Here is a 21,939-nt window from a genome sequence, read left to right on the forward strand (position 1 = left end):
GGCCTACAAAGGCTGGACGGGAGAGAAAGTCTGCACATGGCGGCTGGCGCTGGTTTGTGGCCCATGGGCTCTGACCCTGAGGCTGGTTTGGGCAGGAGGCCACAGGAATACCCTTGGGAGCTCTGGCCGGTGGCTTTCCCTCCCGCCCCGCGGTCGGGCTGGCTGTGTGCAGGTATCTTGAATCATCTTCTTGGAGGCCTGTGGATACTTCCTGCTCCCTTCCTTCCTGCATGCCCCACCGCACATGGACACCACCCCATTTCCTACAGGGGGCCTGGGTCTAGCCCTAGAATGGTCATCGGCAGTGATATTTATGATCATTGCATCCAAACTCCCAGCCAGGGCAAGAGTGCCCTCGCCAACCCCCTGGACACCAGCCAGTGACGCTGGAGCGCTGCCAGGGGTTGGGACTTCACCACCTAGCAGACGGGCCCACACACGGGCCCAGATCAGTCCCCCCCATCCAAGTGCCCTGTGCCGGGGCCCTCACAGGGGTGCCAAGGCCGACAGCTACCCTCTGTTCACGCTCAAACCCCAGCAAAATGTCAACATCACAGCCACACTTTAAAAAAAAATAGAGCCTTCTGGAAAAAAGTAACATAAAGTGAAATCAGTAACTGCGGACCTGGTGTTGGGCCTCCCTGCCTGCCTGTCAATCTACCCTGTTAATCATCATGTACAAATTTTGAAGAGCTATTTTGAGACACATTTAGAAAATGGCTTTTACATAGCTATATATACTTATTTATACCCTCAGACATGGCCTCTCTGTTTAGCAACAGATGGTTTTGTTGCCCTGGTTTTCTTTTCATCTCCTAGTCCAAGTTAAGCAGTTAGTGAGCCCACTCCCTGACCCCAGGCGTACATTTATCGCCCACACTCCACCTTGGCGTCAGGGGTCTGGGTGGCCGGCGGGGAGCAAAGGCTGTGGTTTTTGCAAGGCATGGCTCCAGAGACCCCAAGGGGACAAATACTGGAGGCACGGTGGCTGCTGAGAGAGGAGGGGCCCAGAAGCTTGGGAAGGAGCAGGACCACTGAGGGGAGAGCGTGGGACAGGATGCAGGTGCCCCAGTGTGCTTTTCTCAACACCCGCGGGCGTCTCAACGTCCACGAAGCACATGCCAAGGGTATCCCACTGCCATCCAGAGAACAGGCTCCAAGGCCAGACCAGCTGCCCCAGTGCTGTGTCTTTGGCCTACAGGAAGCAGCAAGTCTGTCTTGCTCAGTTGCCATGGCAACCTCAGTGCCGAGGCTCCTAAGGGCAGGGGGCGAGAAGGGAGGTGGGAAAGGCACATGGTGGCTTTTCTGGAAAAGCTCATCTGTTGTTTCCCCAGGAAACCAAGCTGGGGGAAGAAAAAAGAAAGGAATAGGCAACTGGGGCTAGACAGAGAAGGGGGAGAAAGACCCCAAGATGCTCCAAGAGCAGCTTTCCTGACGGGCTGTGTTTTCGTTCCTTTGGGGTGGGGGACATCGCTGACAAGGATAAAGGTCTGGGTGGGCCTTGGTGAGGGCATCTGTGCAGGAGGCAGGGTAGGCCCCGTGGCCTCAGGCCTGGGTGGGAGTCCTAGGGGGGCCTGTATCAGCCGCAGCAGGCTTTCTTCTTGGCGGGGCGGTCAATCTGAATGGTGTCGTCCCTCACTGTGTCTTCTTGTTCCTTGAGGATCCTGGGAGAGGGGAAGGTAGAGTGTCAGCAGCAGAGGAGCTGCTAGGCACCTCAGGTTACAGGCCATCTGGGTCATGAGGAGGGACCCAGCCTCCCCAGAGCATCAGAGAGAGTCCTCCAAGTCTCCCCCCGGTGAGCCCAGGTGCACGACTATAATTTGTAAAGCCAGAGTGTAGTCAATATGGGTCCTTCATAACACCTCCTCCAGGAAGTCTCTCCTGATGCTCTGACAGCACTTGGATCCTTTCTCCGTTCTAGCCCCATCACTGGGTGTAATGCACTGCTTCTGTGCTGGCTCCCTCAGCAGAGGGTGAGGTGCTGACGGCAGAGACTGTATCTTTTGTCTCTGCAGCCTATCACAGTACCCAGCACACAGCAGAGGCTCAAAAATTATATTTATTGGTTATTAACTTTATGGTGGGGCTTCCCGCATGAGCACAGCTCCAGATTAACTATAAGAGGTGAAGGATTAAAAATAGCATTAAGTATCTTATCCCTGCTTTATACTTTCCAAGAGCTTTCACCTGAAGCATGTCTTCTGATTTTCACAACAACCCTCGAGTGGGCAGGGAAAGTACGATGGATGTTCCTTTGCTGGGGGCAAAGCTCAGAAAGGCAGGGTGACTTGCCCCGGGAATCAGTGGCAGAGAAAACCCTAGAATTTTTCCCATAACTCCCTAGGTCTTCCATAACTCCACCACGTCGCCAGTGCATTGAAGAAGCTGTCCTGGGCTCTTAGTTACTCAAATAAAAATATTTTTTAGATGCCCCAAGATGAAGGCTGAGCGCAAAATGAGCACTAGTCAGTATTTGCCGGCTGGATTGATGGATAGATGGATGGAGGGATGGATGGAGGGAGGGATGAATGGACAGACGGAAGGAGGGGTGGACGGATGCCTAGATGGATGAATGAGTGAATTGCCCAAGGATTGAAATGGGGCTTGTGTGGTTCTGTTTCCTTACTCTCAGTGTAGGCAGAGGCTTACAGGACCGGTCTTTTGAGTGCTGTCCTCTTGGGTGCCTCTGTGTCCCCCATCGCAGCCCCTCTCCTTGGGTCCCCCTCCCCCTCCCCCAGGAGCCCACAGTATAACCCAGCTGGCTGCCAACTAATCCCTGCTAAAATATTAGCCAGCATTGAGGGGCCTCTGATCTGACCTTTCCCAGGAGCATTTGCATTTGAAAAGAGGATCCCTGGGAAAAAGGCAGCCTTTAAGGCTCAGAAGAAGACTGCACCATTGTAAAGCAATTATACTCCAATAAAGATGTTAAAAAAAAAAAATAGATAATGGATTTTGACAAAAAAAAAAAAAAGAAGACTGTAGTTGGGGGGTGGGCGGGGTGACAGTCAAGGAGGCTTTCTTTTTGTCACTGTGTTTCGGAGGGCTGTCCCTCACCCCTGGGGTCCCACACAAAGGCCTAGGCCTCCAGCCGCTCTATCCAGACGGCTCAGATGGACAGAGGGACAGGCTCAGTGGTGTCTCTTTACCTGGCCAGATGGAGCACGGACTCTTGGGTGTTGTGACCAGAATAGGCACTGCATTCGTAGAAGATCAGGTTGTGCTTCTGGAATCAGAGAACAGAGGGCATGAAGGAGAATATGGCGGGGGGAGCTGGAGGGAGCCATGGGGGGCATGGGAGAATGCCCCTCTGCACTTACCACACCCTCACTTCCTTGTGTCGTCCCCTCCCCACTCTGTACCAGGTTGATATCTGTCCCTTGTGCTCCCTGACTGATGTAGGTTCTGGAACTATCTCTCAGGGGAGCCATAACAACTATAAAACAACAGGACCTACACTGCTGCCTTCGTGTTTTACACTTTCTGGAATTGCTGTCCAGGATGTACGGGCTCCTTCTTTTCACACCAGCCTGTGATGCAGGCCGAGACACAGAGGCCAGGGTGGGCAACATCCATCCCACTTTACAGGCAGGGAAACTGAGGCTCAGGAAGGTACAAACGGCGGGTTGGCCTGTTCAGGTCACAGCGGGGCTCCCAGCAGCCTGCTTTCCCCAGGACACGGGCACAGTTAATTCATACACCAGTTAACTAATACTCCGGCTGCCCATGCCGTCCACACTGGTGCCACAGGACAATTGTCCATCACTTTGCTACGCCGAAGCTGGACGGTGAGAGTGGAGGTATGGGTGTCCTGGCCAAGGTCCATCTTATTCCACTTATCACTCCCATTAACAGGTTTCCTGCTTCCTTAATGACAACGATAATGGCAGCTGGCATGAGCCCTGGGGGGGTCGGGTAGCTGAGTGCAGACACTTCTGTGGTTGCAGGTCAGGAGGCCCCGCGAACGCTGGCCCAGCTCCATCCTCTGCCTTCACCCAGTCTGGTCCCTGCACACCTCGGTTGGGCCCTGACTCCCCTTCCATCTGTGGAAGGATGAAGGCTCTGTGTGGGTGCGGGCAGCACACAGGACCTAGAACTGGGAGACGTGATTTGCCTTCCAGCTTCGAGTCCCGACCCCACCCCTGGGGCCAGGTGATAATTTGAATAAATCACTTAACTTCTCGGAGCCACAGGTTTTTTTTTCACTAGAAAGGAAGAGAGAAAGAGAGAAAGTGAGAAAGTGAGAAAGAAAGAAAGAAAGAAAGAAAGAAAGAAAGAAAGAAAGAAAGAAAGAAAGAAAGAGAAAGAAAGAAAGAAAAGAAAAGAAAATGGGATGATAAACTAAAGACACAGGTCTGCAGTTCCTTAATCAAAAACCTTGGATCCAGATGTATTTTGGAATCCAGAATTTTTGAGTTTTATAAAGCGAATACTTGTCTATAATGTATATTATATAATAGCCTCTGTGGATCTGGGATAGCACGCTATAATCAAATATATTAATAATTCTTCAGTGAAATATTTGAATATTTGTTCAAAGTGAGGTAAACAAAACCCATAAATAGCCTCACATCGGTTCCGGTCAGGTTTTTTCTGCCAAACGCAATGCAAAAGCCTTTGTGCTCAGAGCTCCTTGGGCTGGGAAATGTGGATGCAGCCCGTGGACGTGCAGCTGCGGGCCTTTCTTCCTCCTTTTCCCCTTGAGTTTCACCACCTGTGCCTGCCTTCCTAGCCTCTGAGGTCCTGAGTCCCTGTCTGGAGCAAGCACACTGAGAATTATGGAATCCTGGGGCTGGGAAGCCCTGTCTCCCCAGACACACAGTTCCCCGAAAACCACTCTGAGGCAGTAGAGGAAGCCAAGGAGCGAGCATGGCTTGTGTTGCTGCCTGACTTCCATCACGCCGCAACGGTTCCCTGCTTGGGCAAGAGGGCTGATGCTTATTTTAATGGTCAGCTTTGCAGTGCCTGCCCTGAATCTATCTGGAGTTTGCAGCTTGGACGCTCAGTCTTGGTAGGAGGGATGGATGCTCTAACAGAGCTGCCCAAGGAAGAGCACGCTGCCCGACAGGTAGTGAGTGTTTCATCCCTGAAGGCAACCAAGTAGGGAAACACAGATGATGGGATTCAAGGATCAGCTAGGGGACTGAAATAAGTAACTTCCTACTATCTGAGGATTCATAATTCTGAGTTCCAAGGAAGAGAATCTGGGAAATTCCCCACACCTGAGTCAAGTTCTCTGCGGAAAGTTCCACGTGCAGCAGCTGGACCAGCCCCACGATGCCAGGACACCATCCAGCCCGCTTGCTGCCTTCACAGGGGGCTCCCAGAGAAGGTTCCCACACCGACTCTTGGGCACATGCCCGACTCCCCTCGGGGTCCCTCCCTGTCCCAGGGGGATGCTCGCCCCTCACCTTGGCCAGCTGCTCTCCCAGGCCCCGCGGCACTTCCCGCTCTTTCTCGTTGTCAACTTTGTTGCCCAGCAGAAGAACGGGAATGCGGTCTCCCACAGCTTCCTGCGGAACAGATAATCCCCCAACTGAGAGAAGCATCCTTCAGGAGAACCGGGAAGGGCAGGTGGAAACACTGGTTGCAAAGACACAAACTAGCTTGCGAACCCCCTGCTGCCACAAAGGCTGGCGATGACAGAGTCACCCCAAAGCACAGAGGGGACCACCATCTCCCAGAGCCCCAGTTTGCCGGGCTTCTGCAAGGTGCTCAAGGCTGCCTCTGGGTGCCTCCCAGCCCTCTCAGCGCAGGGACCACCCTTTACCCCGCTCCTCGGGTCCTGGCTGGAACATGCAGCCTCCCCGTGAGCTGGCACTGGGAGCAGGATGAGGGCACAGCTGACGCTGATACCACAGGTGTCCGTACGGAGCCCCCGAGGGCGTTCCCAAGTGACCAGACTCGATCGATGTGACCAGAATGAACAAGGAGCTGCTCAATGGGCTTGTGAGGTGGTCCAGGGGCTGCACGGTCAGAAGTGTACCTCCGGCGGCCTTGACCTGGGCACGTAGCTCCCCGAGGGCTGGGTCCAGATCCGATTCACGGTCTTGGGTCCACAGCGCGTGATACATGACTGTCATGTGCCTCCCTGGAGGTCACCCCATGGGGACCCCTGTCCTGGGTGTCCTGGCTCTGAAGGAGCCCGGATCCGGAAGAACGGGGGCCACAGCAGTCGTACTTCATGGGCCAGAACAGGTTTATTCCAGGGCTCAACCCTACTTACTCCTCCAGGGGCTGTGTCCTGTGTCATATCAGCCAGGGGCCTGCACCCCAGGGTCCCTGCATCCCAGGGTCCCTGAACCCCAGGGCCCCTGCATCCCAGGGTCCCTACACCCCAGAGTCCCTGAACCCTAGGGTCTTTGCACCCCAGAGTCCCTGAACCCTAGGGTCTTTGCACCCCAGGGTCCCTGCATCCCAGGGTCCCTGAACCCCAGGGTCCCTACACCCCAGAGTCCCTGCACCCTACATCCCAGGGTCCCTGAACCCTAGGGTCTTTGCAACCCAGGGTCCCTACATCCCAGGGTCCCTGCACCCCAGGGTCTTTGCACCCCAAGGGCCCAGGACGCATAGCTACTGAGTGGGTCAATATGGTAATGTTCACATTTACGCAGGTTGTTATTTTTGCTTTGTGAGATATTTAATTAGGGGCCTTTAATCATAATTTGGTAATAAATAGGTATTCACTGCAGCTCTGTTTCACTAAGTAGAGAGGCCGTGGGACACCAGAAGCCTGCCGGTGGCTAGTTTCGCCAACAGTTCGGCTGCTTTACCCTAGACCCCGTCAAATAAATGTCCATGGTCCATCTGACAGGTCACCTGTTTCGGGTTTAAATAGCATCACATTCGAAATGAAGCCTCCGTGGTTCCTCAATCTACACATTCATTTTTATTGCAGTTCAGCAGTGAAAAAACCTCTCATGTATTAAATGAGAATGTTAAAGCTCAGAGAATCCAAAAGAACATCCAACAAAGTTAGCGTTATGAGGACCCACCCTTTAGTACACGGGGCCACCTTTCTCTAATCCTTGGCTCTGAATTCTTATTTCCAATGACCTCCCTGCTATTTAGTGTCTCATTAACCAGAACGCTCTAAAGGCAGTATTTCCACATATTCGTGGTGAGATGGTAATGAACGTTCGTAACGATGACTCAGAGGCCCAAGATCTCACAGTGCCTTCTGACCCTTCAGAAGTAGACTGACTTATGCACATGGTGGTGGATGTGTTGGGTAGACTTCGCCATATTCCAGTTATCTGCGAGTGAGAAACCCACTGATGGCTACGTGCGTGGACCCTGAGGCTCCCTCTTGACCAGACTGCGGGTACCGGGAATACCCCGTCCCCCACCTGTGCTGTGCCGCAGAAACTTGTGCGAAGAGCTTTTCACAGAAAAGGAAGAAAAGAGGAAGAAGCAGGAATATGGGCCAAAAGACTTGCTATTTGGAGCACACGCGCGCGAGAGATATTTGTAGATGGATGTGTGAGGAATGACTAAGGCTGGTGGGGTTTCTTGACATGGAAATGCTCTGAAAATAAGAGCATCAGACTTGAAATCCCAGGGTGGGATTCTAGCCTGGAATCTGGTATTAGCTGTTACGGGCGATGGCTTGTTCCTCCCTTGCAAAGGGGATGCCGGGTCCTGAATGACCCGATAGGATGAGGTAGGAACAGTCAGCCCAGCATCTGGGCCCTGCACCATGAGCAGCAGGGCTGCCTCTTGGAAAAGGAGAGGCCGCCTTCCTTCCTAAAGTGATTCCTGGCTAAAAAAATAAAAATAAAAGAGCTTAGAAGGAGCAGGAAAAAAAAGCCCAGGCCCCAGCTGGAGCGGTGGTTTTCTGTTCTTTGCAGCGTTCCCCTCTTATACAAACTCTCTGGACCCCTCGTGTGCCCTCCCAGGGCCCTGGCCTGTGCTGATGTAGGAGAATTAGGCCTATCTCCAAAGACGTGGCAAAAACAAGTGAGAACACACGTAAGGCCAGGGCGTGTGCCACCCATTGCAGGCAGCCAGGCACCCTCACCCCGGCCCCAGGTCACCCTTCGACACAGGAGGCACTGGGGCTGGGCTGGGGGTTTCATGGTCCTCTCTGACTTGAACCTCGAGACTTGAGCTTTTTGCCTACACTTTGCACCATTCACCTACTTAACGAGGGTGTTGGCCTGCCCACTGCTTGGACAAAGAGGCTCATAATTATCCACCAGATGAAGCCACACTTACTTGTAAAAGTCCAAAGGGCACCTCCTTTGGTGACTAAGTCTAAGGCCACCCAATGTCTGCAGACATTTTTATAGGTGTTGCTAAAGTCCCATGGGCACACCAGGTCAGAGGGACCGGTCGGAGGGCAGTTCCCGGGCTGGCCACTGTCTCTGTGCAGGAGGCCCAGGCTCTGTCCGGCTCTGCCACGTCTCTCTGTGGGACCCACCCGGATCCCTCCTCTCTTCCCTGAGCTGTGAGGTGGGCTCCAGAGCTGGCTTCTGTCCTCCCTCTAGCCTCTCCGCCTTCCACCACTTCAGTTACCTTTCTCTGAACTTGAACTTCTTGGAAGACAGACTTGTTGAAATTCAAAAGATTCCCCGTCTCTGATTTTCACTTACAGAAGCTGTCAACTCAGAGCAAGGGTTGGCTTTCAGCTCAGGACGTGCAGCTGTTGCATTTGGTTGGTTGTAGTGTGTGTGTGTGTGTGTGTGTGTGTATGTGTGTGTATATGTGTGCGTATGTGTGTGCGTGTATATGTGCGTGTGTATGTGTGTGCATGTGCGTGTGCGTGTGTGTGTGTGTGTGTGAATACCTATTTGCTGGGAGGCAAGAAAAAGCACTTAGCCAGGCGAGTGCTGCTATTTCTCCAGAGGCAGAACAAAAAAATTTCTCAGCACATTAAAGCATGCATTTATGCTCAGAAGAAAATGACTGCAAAATTATATCTTGGGGGTTTCCATATTTATCCGCCCCCCTGGACGATGAGTCAAAACAAGATTTATTTGCGTAGTTCGTTCTCAACTGCCAGCACTTTGAGCTCAACTTGGAACGTGGGGAAAAAAAAAAAAATCAAACTGCTATTTTTTGCCGTGTGCTGTACATTGTCACCGGTGACAAAGATCACAGAGTGAGAGCCAGTCAGCCATCCAGGAAGGGAGAGGAAAGCTGCAGAACTATAAAACAAGAGGCTATGTGAGATTAATCTCCCTGGTTTTTTTCTGGCACTAGCCTTGCTGGTTGATGACTTGGGTCCGATGCCACTTCCTTGATGCATAGGCCTAACAGGACAGTGCTCTTGGGATGACAGAAAGAGCCAAACGAGATGTTAACACGCCAGGACTGCAGACATTGCGGACCAGACATCTGGATTCGGGAGAAATACCAGCCCATCGGGCTTGTACCATATCCTATCTTCTCTACCTGATACAGGCCCCAACGTCTTCAGATGTCCAGGGTGCCTCACGGTCTAAACATGGGGCCCTTAGAGCCTGACCAGTTTCTCCTCTAGATGGGACTGGTTAAACCAGTACCACGCAGCAGAGATTTGGTGGTCAGGAGGGTGGGGGATGCTGAGTTGGTAGGAAGGTCTAACTGCTTTGATTTCCTGGAAGTGTACAGGAAAGCTAAATGGCGGGAGAATCAGCACAGAGTGTGTCTGGGCCCCGCTTGGGTCTTTTCTGCAGGAGGCCTGCGGGCCAGGTAAAGGTGCCAAGGTGGGAGAGGAGGGGGTGTGGGGCAGGACACCTCATAAAGCAGAGCAGTCGCCCCTTCTCTTGTGCCCAAGGCACTTGGTTCCCTCTGGGCTGGCAGGGTTCTCTCATCCGCACACACTTGCTCCATCCCGGCCCCCCAGAGGGTCAAGTGCCAGCCCCTATAGAATGCGGGGGCCAGGAGGAAACTTCCAGACCCTTTGGTCCACCCCTTCATGGAGTGACTGGCCCACGCTTCACGGCCAGGCGGTGGCTGGGCTGGGACGATGAAAATGTCCTTTGCAGGGAACTCCACGCCTCCCCAGCAGCTGTTCCTGCCCGACACAACCTAGGAGTCAGTCTTTGCCGTGTATAATCCGTGGCAATTTCAGCCCTTTCCTTGGGTACAGCTTTTCAGGTTGATGGGGGAAGGGGCGCTGGGAACAGCTGGCCACCATTCACTTAATAATAAGGCTTCTGAACCCAAAGCCTGTTATTAAAGCTCCCCCTCCACCCTCCCTTCTCCCGGCAAGGCGAAACACTGGGAGTGCTATGGAAATTCAAGGTGCGCCACAAACATCAAGTGCTGATTATTTTCAGTTCCCCTCCGATCCAATAAGGTGTCAAGTTTTAATCTACCACCTGACGTCTCTGACGGCTGGTTGCCAAGGCATAACGACTTCGCTTTTCAAGAATCTTGAGAACAACTGCATTTAGGATACCACGGCTCCATGTCCTCAACACACAACCCCACCTGACACAGCCCCCAGCACCTGCTCGCAGAACCCTGGGGCCGCTGCATCGGTGCATCACACTGAGTCCTCCAGAGCGCGTGGCGCGGGCTGGGCACGTGGGTCGTGCCCCGCAAATTCTTGGTGAAGGAACACAAACATCTTTGAAAAGGATTTAGAATCTTGCTTCTCAAAGTGTGGTCCCTGGACCAGCAGCATTGGCTTGTTAGAACTTGTTAGAAATGCAGAATCTCAGGCCCCAGCCCACACCTGCTGACCCAGGATCTGTATTTTAACCAGGTCTCCAGGAGATGTTTCATGCATATTAGAGTTTGAGAAGCACTTGTTTAGGCTGGAAACCATGGTGGCTGAGAAACAAAACCACCTGGGGGACTTTTGCTTTTTTTGGTTTTTTTGTTTTTTGGATTTCCAGCACCTGAATCATTCTCTTTGGGCCCTGGTGTCCGTTTTGTTTGAAAGCTTCACAAGTGATCCTGATGTTCATCTAAGTTTGGAATCATCATTTAAAATTTACCTGTACCTTCTGCTAAAATTTTAAAGCAGGAAAACGCAAACTACAAATTATACAGAGAAGCCCCATCCACATATGGATAATTCTGAGTTAACCACAGACGGATCTGAAATCTCAGCTTAGCTTCCACTGGGGAGTGGCTCAGGCGATGCTTCTCGGCCCTACCCCGGGCAGGAACAGGCCAGTCACGCAGTGCTCGACCCAGCTTTCTGCAGAATGGCCAAACTCATGCTTTAAGCTGCAATGATGACCCTCTGACATTTCTTCACCTCCACCACCACCTTCAAATTCAACCAGACGTTTCACTTCCTGGCTAGATCCCAGGCTCTCTGCAAAACAGGGGCCTTAGAAACTACAGCTCCCTACTAATGGCAGAAAGCGTAGTTCTGTAAGTTTCTCTCCATCCATCCCTACTAATCCCAGACTATTTGCATTGCCTCTTCCCAGCTCTAGTATACAGTCGTCCCTCCCCCCATGAGGGCAGGGACCGCACCTCTCGTGTTCACCTTTGGGTCCCCAGTAACCAGCCTGGTGCCGGGCACTTGGGTGGACTGACGCATGGACGCCTGAACCGGTTTCTTCCCGGAGAAGGTGGGGTGTGAGTCAGGTGTCCAGAGAGGGCAGCGGGCCCAGGAAGAGGGGCCGCCCGGAGGCCCCCAGCTCACCTCCACGCTGCTCAGCCACGGCCGCACGGCCACGAAGGACTGTCTGGCTGTGAGATCGTACATGACGACGACGCCGTCGGCCTTGCGGAAGAACTGCCGGGTGATGCAGCGATACCTGCGCGAAGGGCCGGGTCACGTGCGCGGCCTCCTCTGCCGCCACAGCCCGCCCCCGCGGGGAGAGGAGAGGCGGGGTTACCCGGGAGGGGGGGGTGTCCTCACCTCTCCTGCCCCGCCGTGTCCCACAGCTGCAGGGCCACCCGCGAGCCGTCCACGCTCACGGTCCTCACGCGGTAATCGATGCCTGCGGGGGTAGCCGAGCATCATGTCCAAGTCCGGAAGCCACGCCCCAGCCTGGAATCCCATCAGCCCGAGGGGCGGCCCTCCCCCTGCAGCTCCTGACAGGTGATGTGGGCCGGGACAGAGCATTGGGCCGGGAGGCCCGGGACCTGGGTTCTGGTCCTGTCTCTGCCGCTGACCGGCTGTGGGACCTTGATCCAGTCACGGAGCCTCTCTGAACCGCAGGCTTTTCACTGCAGTGTAATCCAGACCCTCTTTAGGGATCAAATGAGATCACATACGGAAAAGCAATCTACCAACGCAAAGAATCATCATTTACTACCTCCTTGGGAAGATGGAGCAACAGAAAGACTGTCCTCAGATTCCTTCCTCCCTCCCTCCCTTTTCTTCTTTCTCCCTAGAACCCTTTTCAAAGTTCCCATAGTAAAATCCGAATATCCCTGGGGGATGGGTCACACTTTCAGACTCCCATTGTGGTGAGGCGAAGGTAGGTGGAGGAGAGGAGCAGGAGGGGAGGGCTTGGCAGGTGGAGGGAGGGACGGAAGAGAAGAAAAGGGGTGGGGGAGGGAATCAGAGGCAAATCCCCCTTAGAGATGGGATCAGAGCTCCTAATCCCAGCCATCAGGCCACTTGCAATCCTCCCTCTGAAGCTGTGACCCTACCTGGAGTCATGGATCCCAGAGAGAGGGTGCAGGGCAGGGAGATGTACTGTGGACCCCACAGCAGCCCTCAGACAGAGGACCTAAATGTAGGTGCTTTGATAACAAACATTCCTCCCTCCTACACCCTGTGAGAATGTTCACAGATGCTCAACCAGGTTTTAAAACGTTTTTCCCCCTTAAGGCATCAGATCTTGGAACCAGAGGGCATCCCCTCCCAACCTCTAAAAGGCCCAGCCTCTGGGGTCCTTACTCTGGAGGGCTCAGGGGACAGCAACAGCAGCCTGGCCAGATAGAGACAGACAGACAGACTGACAGACAGACAACAAAGAGGCAGTTGATGGAAAAGGGCATCCCTGCCACGGTCTCCAGGCAAAGGCGAGTGTGTGAGGGGCCGGGCAGGGGAGGAGAGATGGGAGGGTCATCTGCTCCTACAATGTTAGCAGGACTACAGAAGCCCTGGGCTCACAGAAGAGAGTCAGAGAGAGGATGCGCGTGTCTGGGTAACGAAAAGAGGGACGTGTCCCATTGGTAGAATGCTTGGTATCCCCAGTTTCCATGTGCCATCTCTTCCTCTTCACCGCGCTCCCCTGGGACATCCACGTGCAGGTTGCTATCTGCACACACACGCGCACACACACACGTACCCATACTCACACGTGCACACACGTGCACCCCCCTTCTCTTCCCAAACCATAGAAGGATAAAGAAGCAGGAGCCCAGCCTTGCCCAAGCTGGTCAGCAGCCTCAGCGAGTTGCAAACCCAGTTCTGAGGCTCAGTGCTCTTTTCATAGCAGTACCCTGGGCACGGGGCCCCTGGCAGCTTCGTTTCACCTAGAAAGTCCAAGGCTAAATGCTCCCATCAGAACAGATGGGAACCAAACCCAAGGGTGTTTTCTTAGCTAAAGCGGTAGGGCTTCCCCCATCGGTGCTCTGGGAGGCCGGGGGGCTGCCCACAGCCTGATAACAACCCAGGGGAAAGCCAGCCGCGGTCATCACACCTTCGGGGCCTGATCTGAAGCCCCCGAGGATGAGCCCTCTCTCTGAGGGAAAGGCAGGTGGTGGAGGGACGGCTGGGTCGCTCGACCTCACTGGTAATCGCTCCGCTGGAGGACGGGGAGCTTGTCCTGCAGGGAGCTCGGTGGACCAGGAGCTTGGCGAGTCCCCGCTGGTCCACGAGGTACCCCTCCCTGCAGCCTCAGACCCGCAGGCCGGGAAGCAGACGAACGAGCCCAAGGGATGCATGGGGTTTGGGAGGACACGGGGAGTCAGCGCCCAGCAGGAGAGGCTGCACAGAGTGACGAGGTACCAGAGGGACTTCTGAGACCCCCCCTGCACCCGTTCCAACGGTCTGGGAGCCCAGACCCCACGTTCCTGCCTCAGTCCTGCCTCTGACCAGCTGTGTGACCTTGACGACGTGACTTCACCCCATCTGGGAGGCTTCGCTTTCCCCATCTGTAAACTGAGGTGTGACGGGGGTGCTGGAGGGAAGTTGGGTGTCCATGATTTTACGTCCAGCTGTAGCATTCAGCAAACACGTGGAGGTGACCCCCGACTTGCAACCCCAGTGGTTCCTGAGGACTGGACCTCGGGGGCCCCATCACCGTGGAGTGTGCTGTGTGTGGGATGTGTGGGTCAGAGCTGTGGGTGATGGACCCCAGGAAGGGCGGCATTCACCTTTCTGGACAGGACAGGTCATTCCAAGCAGGAGGGCTTGGGAGCGGGGAGTGCCAGCGAGATGTCCCGGAGGGGAAGCTCTCGGGATTTCTCTGTGGAGTCGAGGAGAGGGGTGGAAATGGACTGGTGCCCAGGAGAGGGCAGAAGAAACACCTTGGGCCGCAGGCCGTGGTTTAAAGCAGGGCCAGGAACCAAGGCGGGGCCTCGGGAAGAGCTCTGGACTCAGAGTCCGGGGTTCTAGAGCCTTAGCCGCTGGCAGCCACTCTTCTCATTGACAAAATGAGCTCCAACGTTCTGCAAGAGCCATCGTTTGACGTCTCCAGGACACCCGCAGGGCCCACACACCTGCTTTACAAGGGATCCGCTGGTGCTAAGGTGGGGAAGGCAGGGGCGCCCCAAGACAAACTGTTGCATCGTGGAAGCCACACCACGCACAAGCCGAAGGTGGAGGACAGGTCACGTGCTCATGAGGGGCTGGGCGATCAGGAAGGCCCTTCGGTGACGGAGGAGAGCTTTAAGGCACCGCCGCGCCCCTGCTGGTGCTGTGCTGAGGGTCCAGGGCTGCTCTGCTTGACAGGGGTTGGCCTGCTTGAGCCCAGGACTCAGTGGCTCATCTGTGTCTTTACAGGGAGCATCTTCCAGGCGGCTGGTGTGACATCAGCTCCCTGACACGTGTGCCGGGGAGGCTAATTCCAGCTGCTGCTCTGGCTCGTTTTGCACAGCTCGATGAAGGGCGTTCCAGATTTGGAAGCTTTGATATTTTTCCCCTTCCTAAATTGTAGGTGTTTCCATAATTGGCCTCCTGGGGAGTGCAGATTAGTCTGATTTTCTCTTTTTCAGAGCTTTCCATCTCGGGGGCACCAGTTGGAGGTGTAAGCAGACCCCGATTCCCTGATTTTACCAACAGGAGAGGCACCATGTGCACCGCCGGAGGGCCGCCCCTGGGGGCTGCGGCATCCCTCCCCTGCTCCCACAGCCTGTGCCCGAGCTGTGACCTCAGGGGTGGTTCTGTGGCCACCCCATGGAACGCTCCAGGGCGGGCCAGTCCAGCTCTGCAGCCGCTGCTTCCTGTGTCACCACACTCGGCACACGGGGGTCACTCCTAGCCATCCCTTCCGGCCGCACGAGGCCAGGCTCTTCTGGGCCGTCTTGCCATCAGAGTTCCGATTCTTCACCTTGGGATGCGCCCAGTCTCTGGGTGGGGCAGGAGGGGGCTCCGGATTTGGAAACTGCAAAGGCTCAGCAGTAAGAACAGGGCGCCTACAGTCGTGGGAAGAGACCCATCTGTAGGAAGAAAGTTGGAAGGAAGGGCCCGATCAAGTTATCCTGGAGGAAGAGACCAGACTCTCCCCAGGCAGGCTCTGGGGCAGGAAAGTTTGTCTCAGATTGTCTTGGAGGGCCAGCTTGTGAGACCTCCAGGGGTCAGAGGTGGTCTGGACAGAGCCCTGGGCTTGGAAGCAGTCTTGGCTGGCCCGGTTCAGAGCTCTCATTTTTTTCAGGTGAGGAAAGACTGAAGCCGAAAAGGAAACACCTTCTCCCGAGGTCACACAGCTGGTCAGTGGCAGAGCTGAGATGAAGGTCCGGGACTTCCGATGCCCCATTGGACCTTAGCAGCCTCCCCTGCCTATGCCAGCCTCTGCTCGCCTCCTGTGGCAGAAACTGGGCTCTGAGCACGCACAGCACAATACTGTTAGGGAGACAGTGGGCTGGGACAGCAGGGGTGCATGTGGGGTTGGGTCGGGACCAGTATGAGCACCAACCAGCTGGTGGGAATGAGGACCCGCCTCTGGACCTCTCTGGGCCTCAGTGTCTTGGTCTGTCCATTGGGCTGATAGCAATGCTTGCCTTTCAGGGTTGTTGGGAAGACAGATGGAAATGATAAATATCAAAGCCCATGGGAAATATTCAGATCATATCAATGTATTTTTAATATAATTGACCTAGCGTGGTTAAATGGCACATAGAAGGCACCCAAAGGATTCATTGTGTTTTTTGCTCGAGTGATTCACCTTGGTAGAAACTAAAAGGTCAATATGCCCTTGGGTCTTACCACATACTCCAATGCAAGAAGCACCTCTGGGTGAAGGGGCAAAGGCTCCTATCTAAATACAGAATTGCCCAAGATAATAATGGAGGCACATGAAGCCCTGATCAGCTATTAGTAGCTGAGCTTAACGAGCGTCCACAATGGACTCCCGCTGTCACCCAGCAGGCCCGGGATGCAGGAGGAGGAAACTTGATGGGTAAAAGAAGCCCCCAGGGCACTGTCCTCCATCCTGCCCGTCTACACGAGTGTGCATGCGCGCGCGCGCGCACACACACACACACACACACACACACACACACACACACACAAAGTGGGGAAGGGATGACTGAAGACAGACAGGCTCAGAGAGGGGACAAAGGGCCAGAAGTCCACCTTTGCCAACTTCAGAGCCCCTCATCTTGGGCATAGGAACCGTTTGTGGTCCCATCCCCGTGGAGCACCAGGCAGAGGGGGGCCTCACCTACCAGCCCAGCCCTCGGCCCCTCCCACGGGTCTCCAAGTCCCTCCCTGGGCACCCTTCTCACAGCCACCCCTCCCCAGAGGTGGGCTGGGGTCCAGCCCAGGGCCAAGAACTCACCCACGGTGGCCGCTGAACCCGGGGAGAAACTGCCGTCGCAGAACCGGCTCAGGAAGGACGTCTTCCCCACGGAGGAATTGCCCACAAACACGATCTTGAAGAGCCGGTCTGGGGTGGACACAGAACCTTCCTCCTGTGGAAGACAGACAGTAGGGTCAAATGCTGGGATGGCCGCCCGCCACCCCTGCCCCTGACCTGTCCCTGCGGTGTCCGGGGAGGGGCCCGCAACCAGCACCGGGGCGGCTGCTCGGGCCTTGGATGCAGGAAGCTTCGGGCTTGGGGCACCGAGGCTCCTTCCAGCTTCAGCAGCAGGAAGAGAGACCTTCATTCCACCACCACTGTTGCCCACGTGCTGCGCCGCAGGCCCTGTGCTGGGCCGGGTGTGTGGTGGAGGGAAGGCGGCCACGTGTATAGATAGTCACGGCACGATGTTCCCAGTGCCCAGAGCACGGACGAGGAGTCAAGGGTCTCGGGATGCGGGGGGCTCTGGGCTGGGGCTTAAGGGGGAAGCAGAGATTCTCTGCAAGGCGGGGTGTGGGGAGGACAAGGTGGGGTGTTTGCAGGGGAAGGGGAGAGAGAAAAAGACGGCTTGTCTATAACTCGGGGGCAGACGCATCCAAGGCTGGGGTCGGGCCTCTCGTTTCTGCCCCGTCACTGAAAGCCCAGACCGGATGGAGGACACGCTCGCCTCCCTGCATGCTGCCCTTCTGTCCCACCTCACCTTCCATCTAGGGTCCCTGCCTGCCCTGGAAATAAGGCAAGACAGTCTCCACTCAGTAGCTTGGGAAATCCCAAGATGCCAGGCTATGGGAAGAACTTTCCAGAACACAGTCATGGTGCTGCTTCCCCAGCCAGCAGCGGAAGAGACTGGGAACTGGCCTGCCTGTTACTCTGGCACGCTACAGCCCAGCGGGAAATGGACTTGCTCCAGGATGCTGGGTGAGTGAGAGGCAGAGTGAAGACCAGCACAGGGTCCTTCCTCCGAATGGTCATTAAGTCCAGAAAGCCGCACGCTCCCCCAAATCCTGCCTTCAGGCCCAGCCCAGCACTGCCAGGCCAGATGAGGAGGCTTGTTAGAATCTGTTTGGAAGTGGATTTGGGGGGAATTAGCTCCTCTCACTGAGCAAATACCATCGTGGAGGAGCAGCAGATATTAGCAGTACTTGAATTTCAGAGAAAAGCCATTAACAGCCTTTTGGGGAGAAATCAATTCCATGCTGTACTTAGGAGGGAATTCAAGGTCAATTACAGGAATTTAAACCCAACTTCAAAAAAAAAAAAAGAGAGAAACCCACACTCAGAAACGCTGCCCTGGCCCCAGTCTCTTTGTTCCTGCAATGCACAAGCGCCACTCTCTGCCAGGCTTGTGCTCCATTCGTCCTTTGTTTGAGACTAAAGCTCAGCGCAGCCATTGGCCCACCCGAGGCCCGGGGACGGTGGGAGGAGCTGGTCTTGGCTGCAGAGGCAGTGGCTGACCTCGCTCTGCGCTCCCCTCACCCTGGCCCCCGCCTCCCGGAGGACGCTTATTCCGCAGACAGGATACGATCAACCCGGTGATGGTTCGGTTGGGGGAAGGACCCACCTCACAGGAGCAGCGAAGCTATTCCAGTTCTTGCCCTTAACCTGGGGGACAATCCACCTGCCCGTGAACGACAGTGAGACAACAAAATTGTGGGGAGGGGCTGGAGAAAGGCTCCCTCCACTGGCAAGTCAGGGGATCTGTTCTCATCCTCCTTCCCACCACTGTTTGTTTTTTTTTTTTTTAAAAGCTTTAAAAAATGAAAGTAATACATACTAATTTCTAAAATTAGGAAACTTAGCAGAGGGGAAATTAATAACTATTCATAATTTACCCCCCAACCCTGAAATGGTCACTATTCCTATTTGGATGCATTTCTTCCAGGTTTCTTTCCTTTTTTTTTTTTTAAAGAATAGCTCTTTATTTATTTATTCTTTGCATTTTAATTTTATTTATTTATTTATTTTTGGTTGTGTTGGGTCTTCGTTTCTGTGCGAGGGCTTTCCCTAGTTGCGGCAAGCGGGGGCCACTCTTCATCACGGTGCACAGGCCTCTCACTATCGTGGCCTCTCTTGTTGCGGAGCACAGGCTCCAGACGCGCAGGCTCAGTAGTTGTGGCTCACAGGCCTAGTTGCTCCGTGGCATGTGGGATCTTCCCAGACCAGGGCTCGAACCCGTGTCCCCTGCATTAGCAGGCAGATTCTCAACCACTGCGCCACCAGGGAAGCCCCAGGCTTCTTTTTTTATATAGATGAATCAATATATGTTTTTTGAGAGAAATCTGATATACTATGTATACTTTATTTATATTATTATATATAATATAAATTTATGTATAATTTTCTATTTGTTCCTATGTTATTAAATTATATATAAATATTTCTGAGTCACTGAAGTTTTCCAAAAATGTGATTTTTAATAGCACTATATAACATTCTATTAAATTAATATAGTCTAATTTATGTCCCTATTGTTGTTTTTTCAATTATTTGCTTTTATGTACTTACATTCTTGAATTAAATTTTTGTCTGATTTTGGTTATTTCCTTAGGAAAGTTTGCTAGAAGTAGGAGGGCTGGTTCAAAGGAGGCGGACCTTTAAAGTTCTTGATTCCTATTATCAAACTACTTTCCCGAAAGCTGGTACCAATTGATGGCTCAGCGGCCTTGCAAGGGACCCTCTGTTGAGGCTGCTGTGTGACTGACTTCCAGCAGATGCATTTCCTCTCTGCTGCAGTTTCCGTCCCAGCTAAACGGCAGCGCATCTCGGTGCAGCCGGTGGGGATGCAGAGCGGTGGGTGAGAAGGCTGGGCTCCCATCACTGCGGGCTGGGTGGGCCTCCTCGCTCTGTGCTCTACTTCCCCACCTGCCTAAGGGGAGAACAGATCTCTGATGCCCCGCATCCGACAAATGCGAGGATCAGATGCCACGGCAGACACGGACGCTCAGCCTCTCCCTTCACCCCCATCTCCCGTGGACCTCTTAACACTTCTTTCACATTTGGGGGGCTATTGTGGGGTATTTAAAGCCCCATTTGTGCCCACTGCCAGCAAGTGTAGTCTGTGCACTTTTGGGGATGTACAAGGGGGTGTTGGAGGGATGCCCCACCCACCAAGGGCCCCACCCACCAAGTTGTCCCCCCTCCCTTGGCCCAGGGCCCTTCAGAGGAGTGGTCTGTAGGCATGAATCTTAATCCGGGCCCAAGAATGATAACCGAGGCCAAGAAGTCCCTGTGCAGGGGCTGGGGAGGGCTCGCTGGCACGCATGCTAACGCATCACTCGGACCTCTCAGCTCTGAAGGCCGCCACAGGGTGAGGGAACTGTTCTAGAGGGTCCAGTAGCGGGCAGGGGGAGGGCTGCGGAGCCAGTTCCAAGGCCTGGGTCACAGACAAGGTGAGGAGCATCTGCAGTGATCCAGAGGAGGACGGTCCCTGCGGCCTCCTTCTCCCGGAGAACTCAGCAGGGAGAGCTGGTGGGGGGCGCGGGGATGGAGGGTGGGAGTGGAGGGTCACACCGCCGGGAGGAGCAGGAGGCGAGCTGATTAGGAACCGAGAGAAAAGCGATGGTGCACAGACTTCCTCAGCAGGGACTGGCCTGCAGGGAGCGGTTACAGAAAGGACCAGAAGAGGTACCATTTTTAAAGCATGTGACAGCTGACGCTAATTGCCCAGCAGAGGCTCTGTCCTACTCTATAAATGCAGAATCTGAATCAGAAAAAAACACATAGGGGCCAAAAACAGAAGTTGTTAGGAGACTGTCTCCAGATCCCCGAGTCTCCATCATGACACTCGGCAGAGCAGAGAAGGGTGGTACCCGAGGGACACAAATTTGGTGCATCACCAGGCCTGCTGAGTCTGTCTTCCAGAGTGGCCTTGGGGCTCTTGGGCTCACCCTCGAGGAACAAGGCACAGAGTGACCTACAAGCCAGCGTGGGATGCACCCTTACCTTAGACAGGGTTTCTTTTCCGACGGGCTGCCCTCGGGGAGACGCAGGCGTGAGTCCCAGAGGTCGGGACGGCCCGATTTGTCCCTCCACTCCCTGGTCGGCGGCCTCCCCTTCTTCCGGGCATTTGCCCAGTGGCTGCTCAAAGCCGCCCCCCAGCAGCTGGGGCAGCGGGTCCTCTTCAATGGAGATGATTCTGCGGAGCGGCCGGGGGCCCAGACCCCCGGTCCCCGGCCCCTCTTCCGTAAGCGGGTACCCACTCAGGCCCAGGGAGCTTCTCCTCCTCAGGAGGCCAAACACATCCTCTTCCTCCTCTGACTGGCTGTTTTGGAGAAGAACGAAGAGTGGGGAGAATATCGTAAAATGTATCTGAATGGAAGCTGGGGGTCTGTGACAAACAGATAGTTGAGGAGCGCACTTTTTGGGGGCAGAGAGGAACCAAGAAAGGGAAAACCAGACCCAGCATTGCTTAGCTCATTCATTCAATGTCCTTATGATGAAGGTGAGATGAAGGTGAAGGTGATGATGAAGGCGAAGGTGGTAAAGGTGAAGGTGAAGGTGATGAAGGTGAAGGTGATGAAGGTGATGATGATGAAGGCAAAGGTGGTGAAGGTGAAGGTGATGAAGGAGAAGGTGGTGAAGGTGAAGGTGATGATGAAGGTGAAGGGGATGATGCTGAAGGTGAAGGTGATGATGATGAAGGTGAAGGGGATGATGATGAAGGCAAAGGTGGTGAAGGTGAAGGTGATGATGAAGGTGAAGGTGATGAAGGCGAAGGTGGTGAAGGTGATGATGAAGGCGAAGGTGGTGAAGGTGATGATGAAGGTGAAGGTGATGATGATGAAGGTGAAGGTGATGATGATGAAGGTGAAGGTGATGATGAGGGTGAAGGTGAAGGTGATGAAGGTGAAGGTGATGATGATGAAGGTGAAGGTGATGATGAGGGTGAAGGTGAAGGTGATGAAGGTGAAGGGGATGATGATGAAGGTGAAGGTGATGATGATGAGGGTGAAGGTGAAGGTGATGAAGGTGAAGGGGATGATGATGAAGGTGAAGGTGATGATGATGAGGGTGAAGGTGAAGGTGATGAAGGTGAAGGGGATGATGATGAAGGTGAAGGTGATGCTGG

General features: G+C 54.2%; 1 protein-coding gene across 3 annotated transcripts in view; it reads right to left on the reverse strand.

Moving 5' to 3' along the window:
* Positions 1 to 704: 704 nt before the first annotated feature.
* The window catches only part of CRACR2A (calcium release activated channel regulator 2A), a 113,510-nt gene continuing 92,275 nt past the window's right edge, over positions 705 to 21,939 (reverse strand). For 2 of the 3 annotated variants that reach the window (XM_068561362.1, XM_068561363.1), the window contains 7 exons: positions 20,814 to 21,132; positions 16,851 to 16,983; positions 11,813 to 11,894; positions 11,435 to 11,708; positions 5,412 to 5,513; positions 3,150 to 3,226; positions 705 to 1,664 (listed from right to left, as the gene is read on the reverse strand). In XM_068561362.1, coding sequence (XP_068417463.1) covers positions 1,580 to 1,664; positions 3,150 to 3,226; positions 5,412 to 5,513; positions 11,435 to 11,708; positions 11,813 to 11,894; positions 16,851 to 16,983; positions 20,814 to 21,132 — 1,072 coding nt within the window. In that variant the 3' untranslated portion in view covers positions 705 to 1,579. The remainder of the gene's footprint in view (positions 1,665 to 3,149; positions 3,227 to 5,411; positions 5,514 to 11,434; positions 11,709 to 11,812; positions 11,895 to 16,850; positions 16,984 to 20,813; positions 21,133 to 21,939) is intronic. The other variant, XM_068561364.1, reaches the window with a different exon arrangement.

This window comes from Eschrichtius robustus, chromosome 13 (assembly GCF_028021215.1).
Source record: "Eschrichtius robustus isolate mEscRob2 chromosome 13, mEscRob2.pri, whole genome shotgun sequence".
NCBI classification, from domain to species: Eukaryota; Metazoa; Chordata; class Mammalia; order Artiodactyla; family Eschrichtiidae; genus Eschrichtius; species Eschrichtius robustus.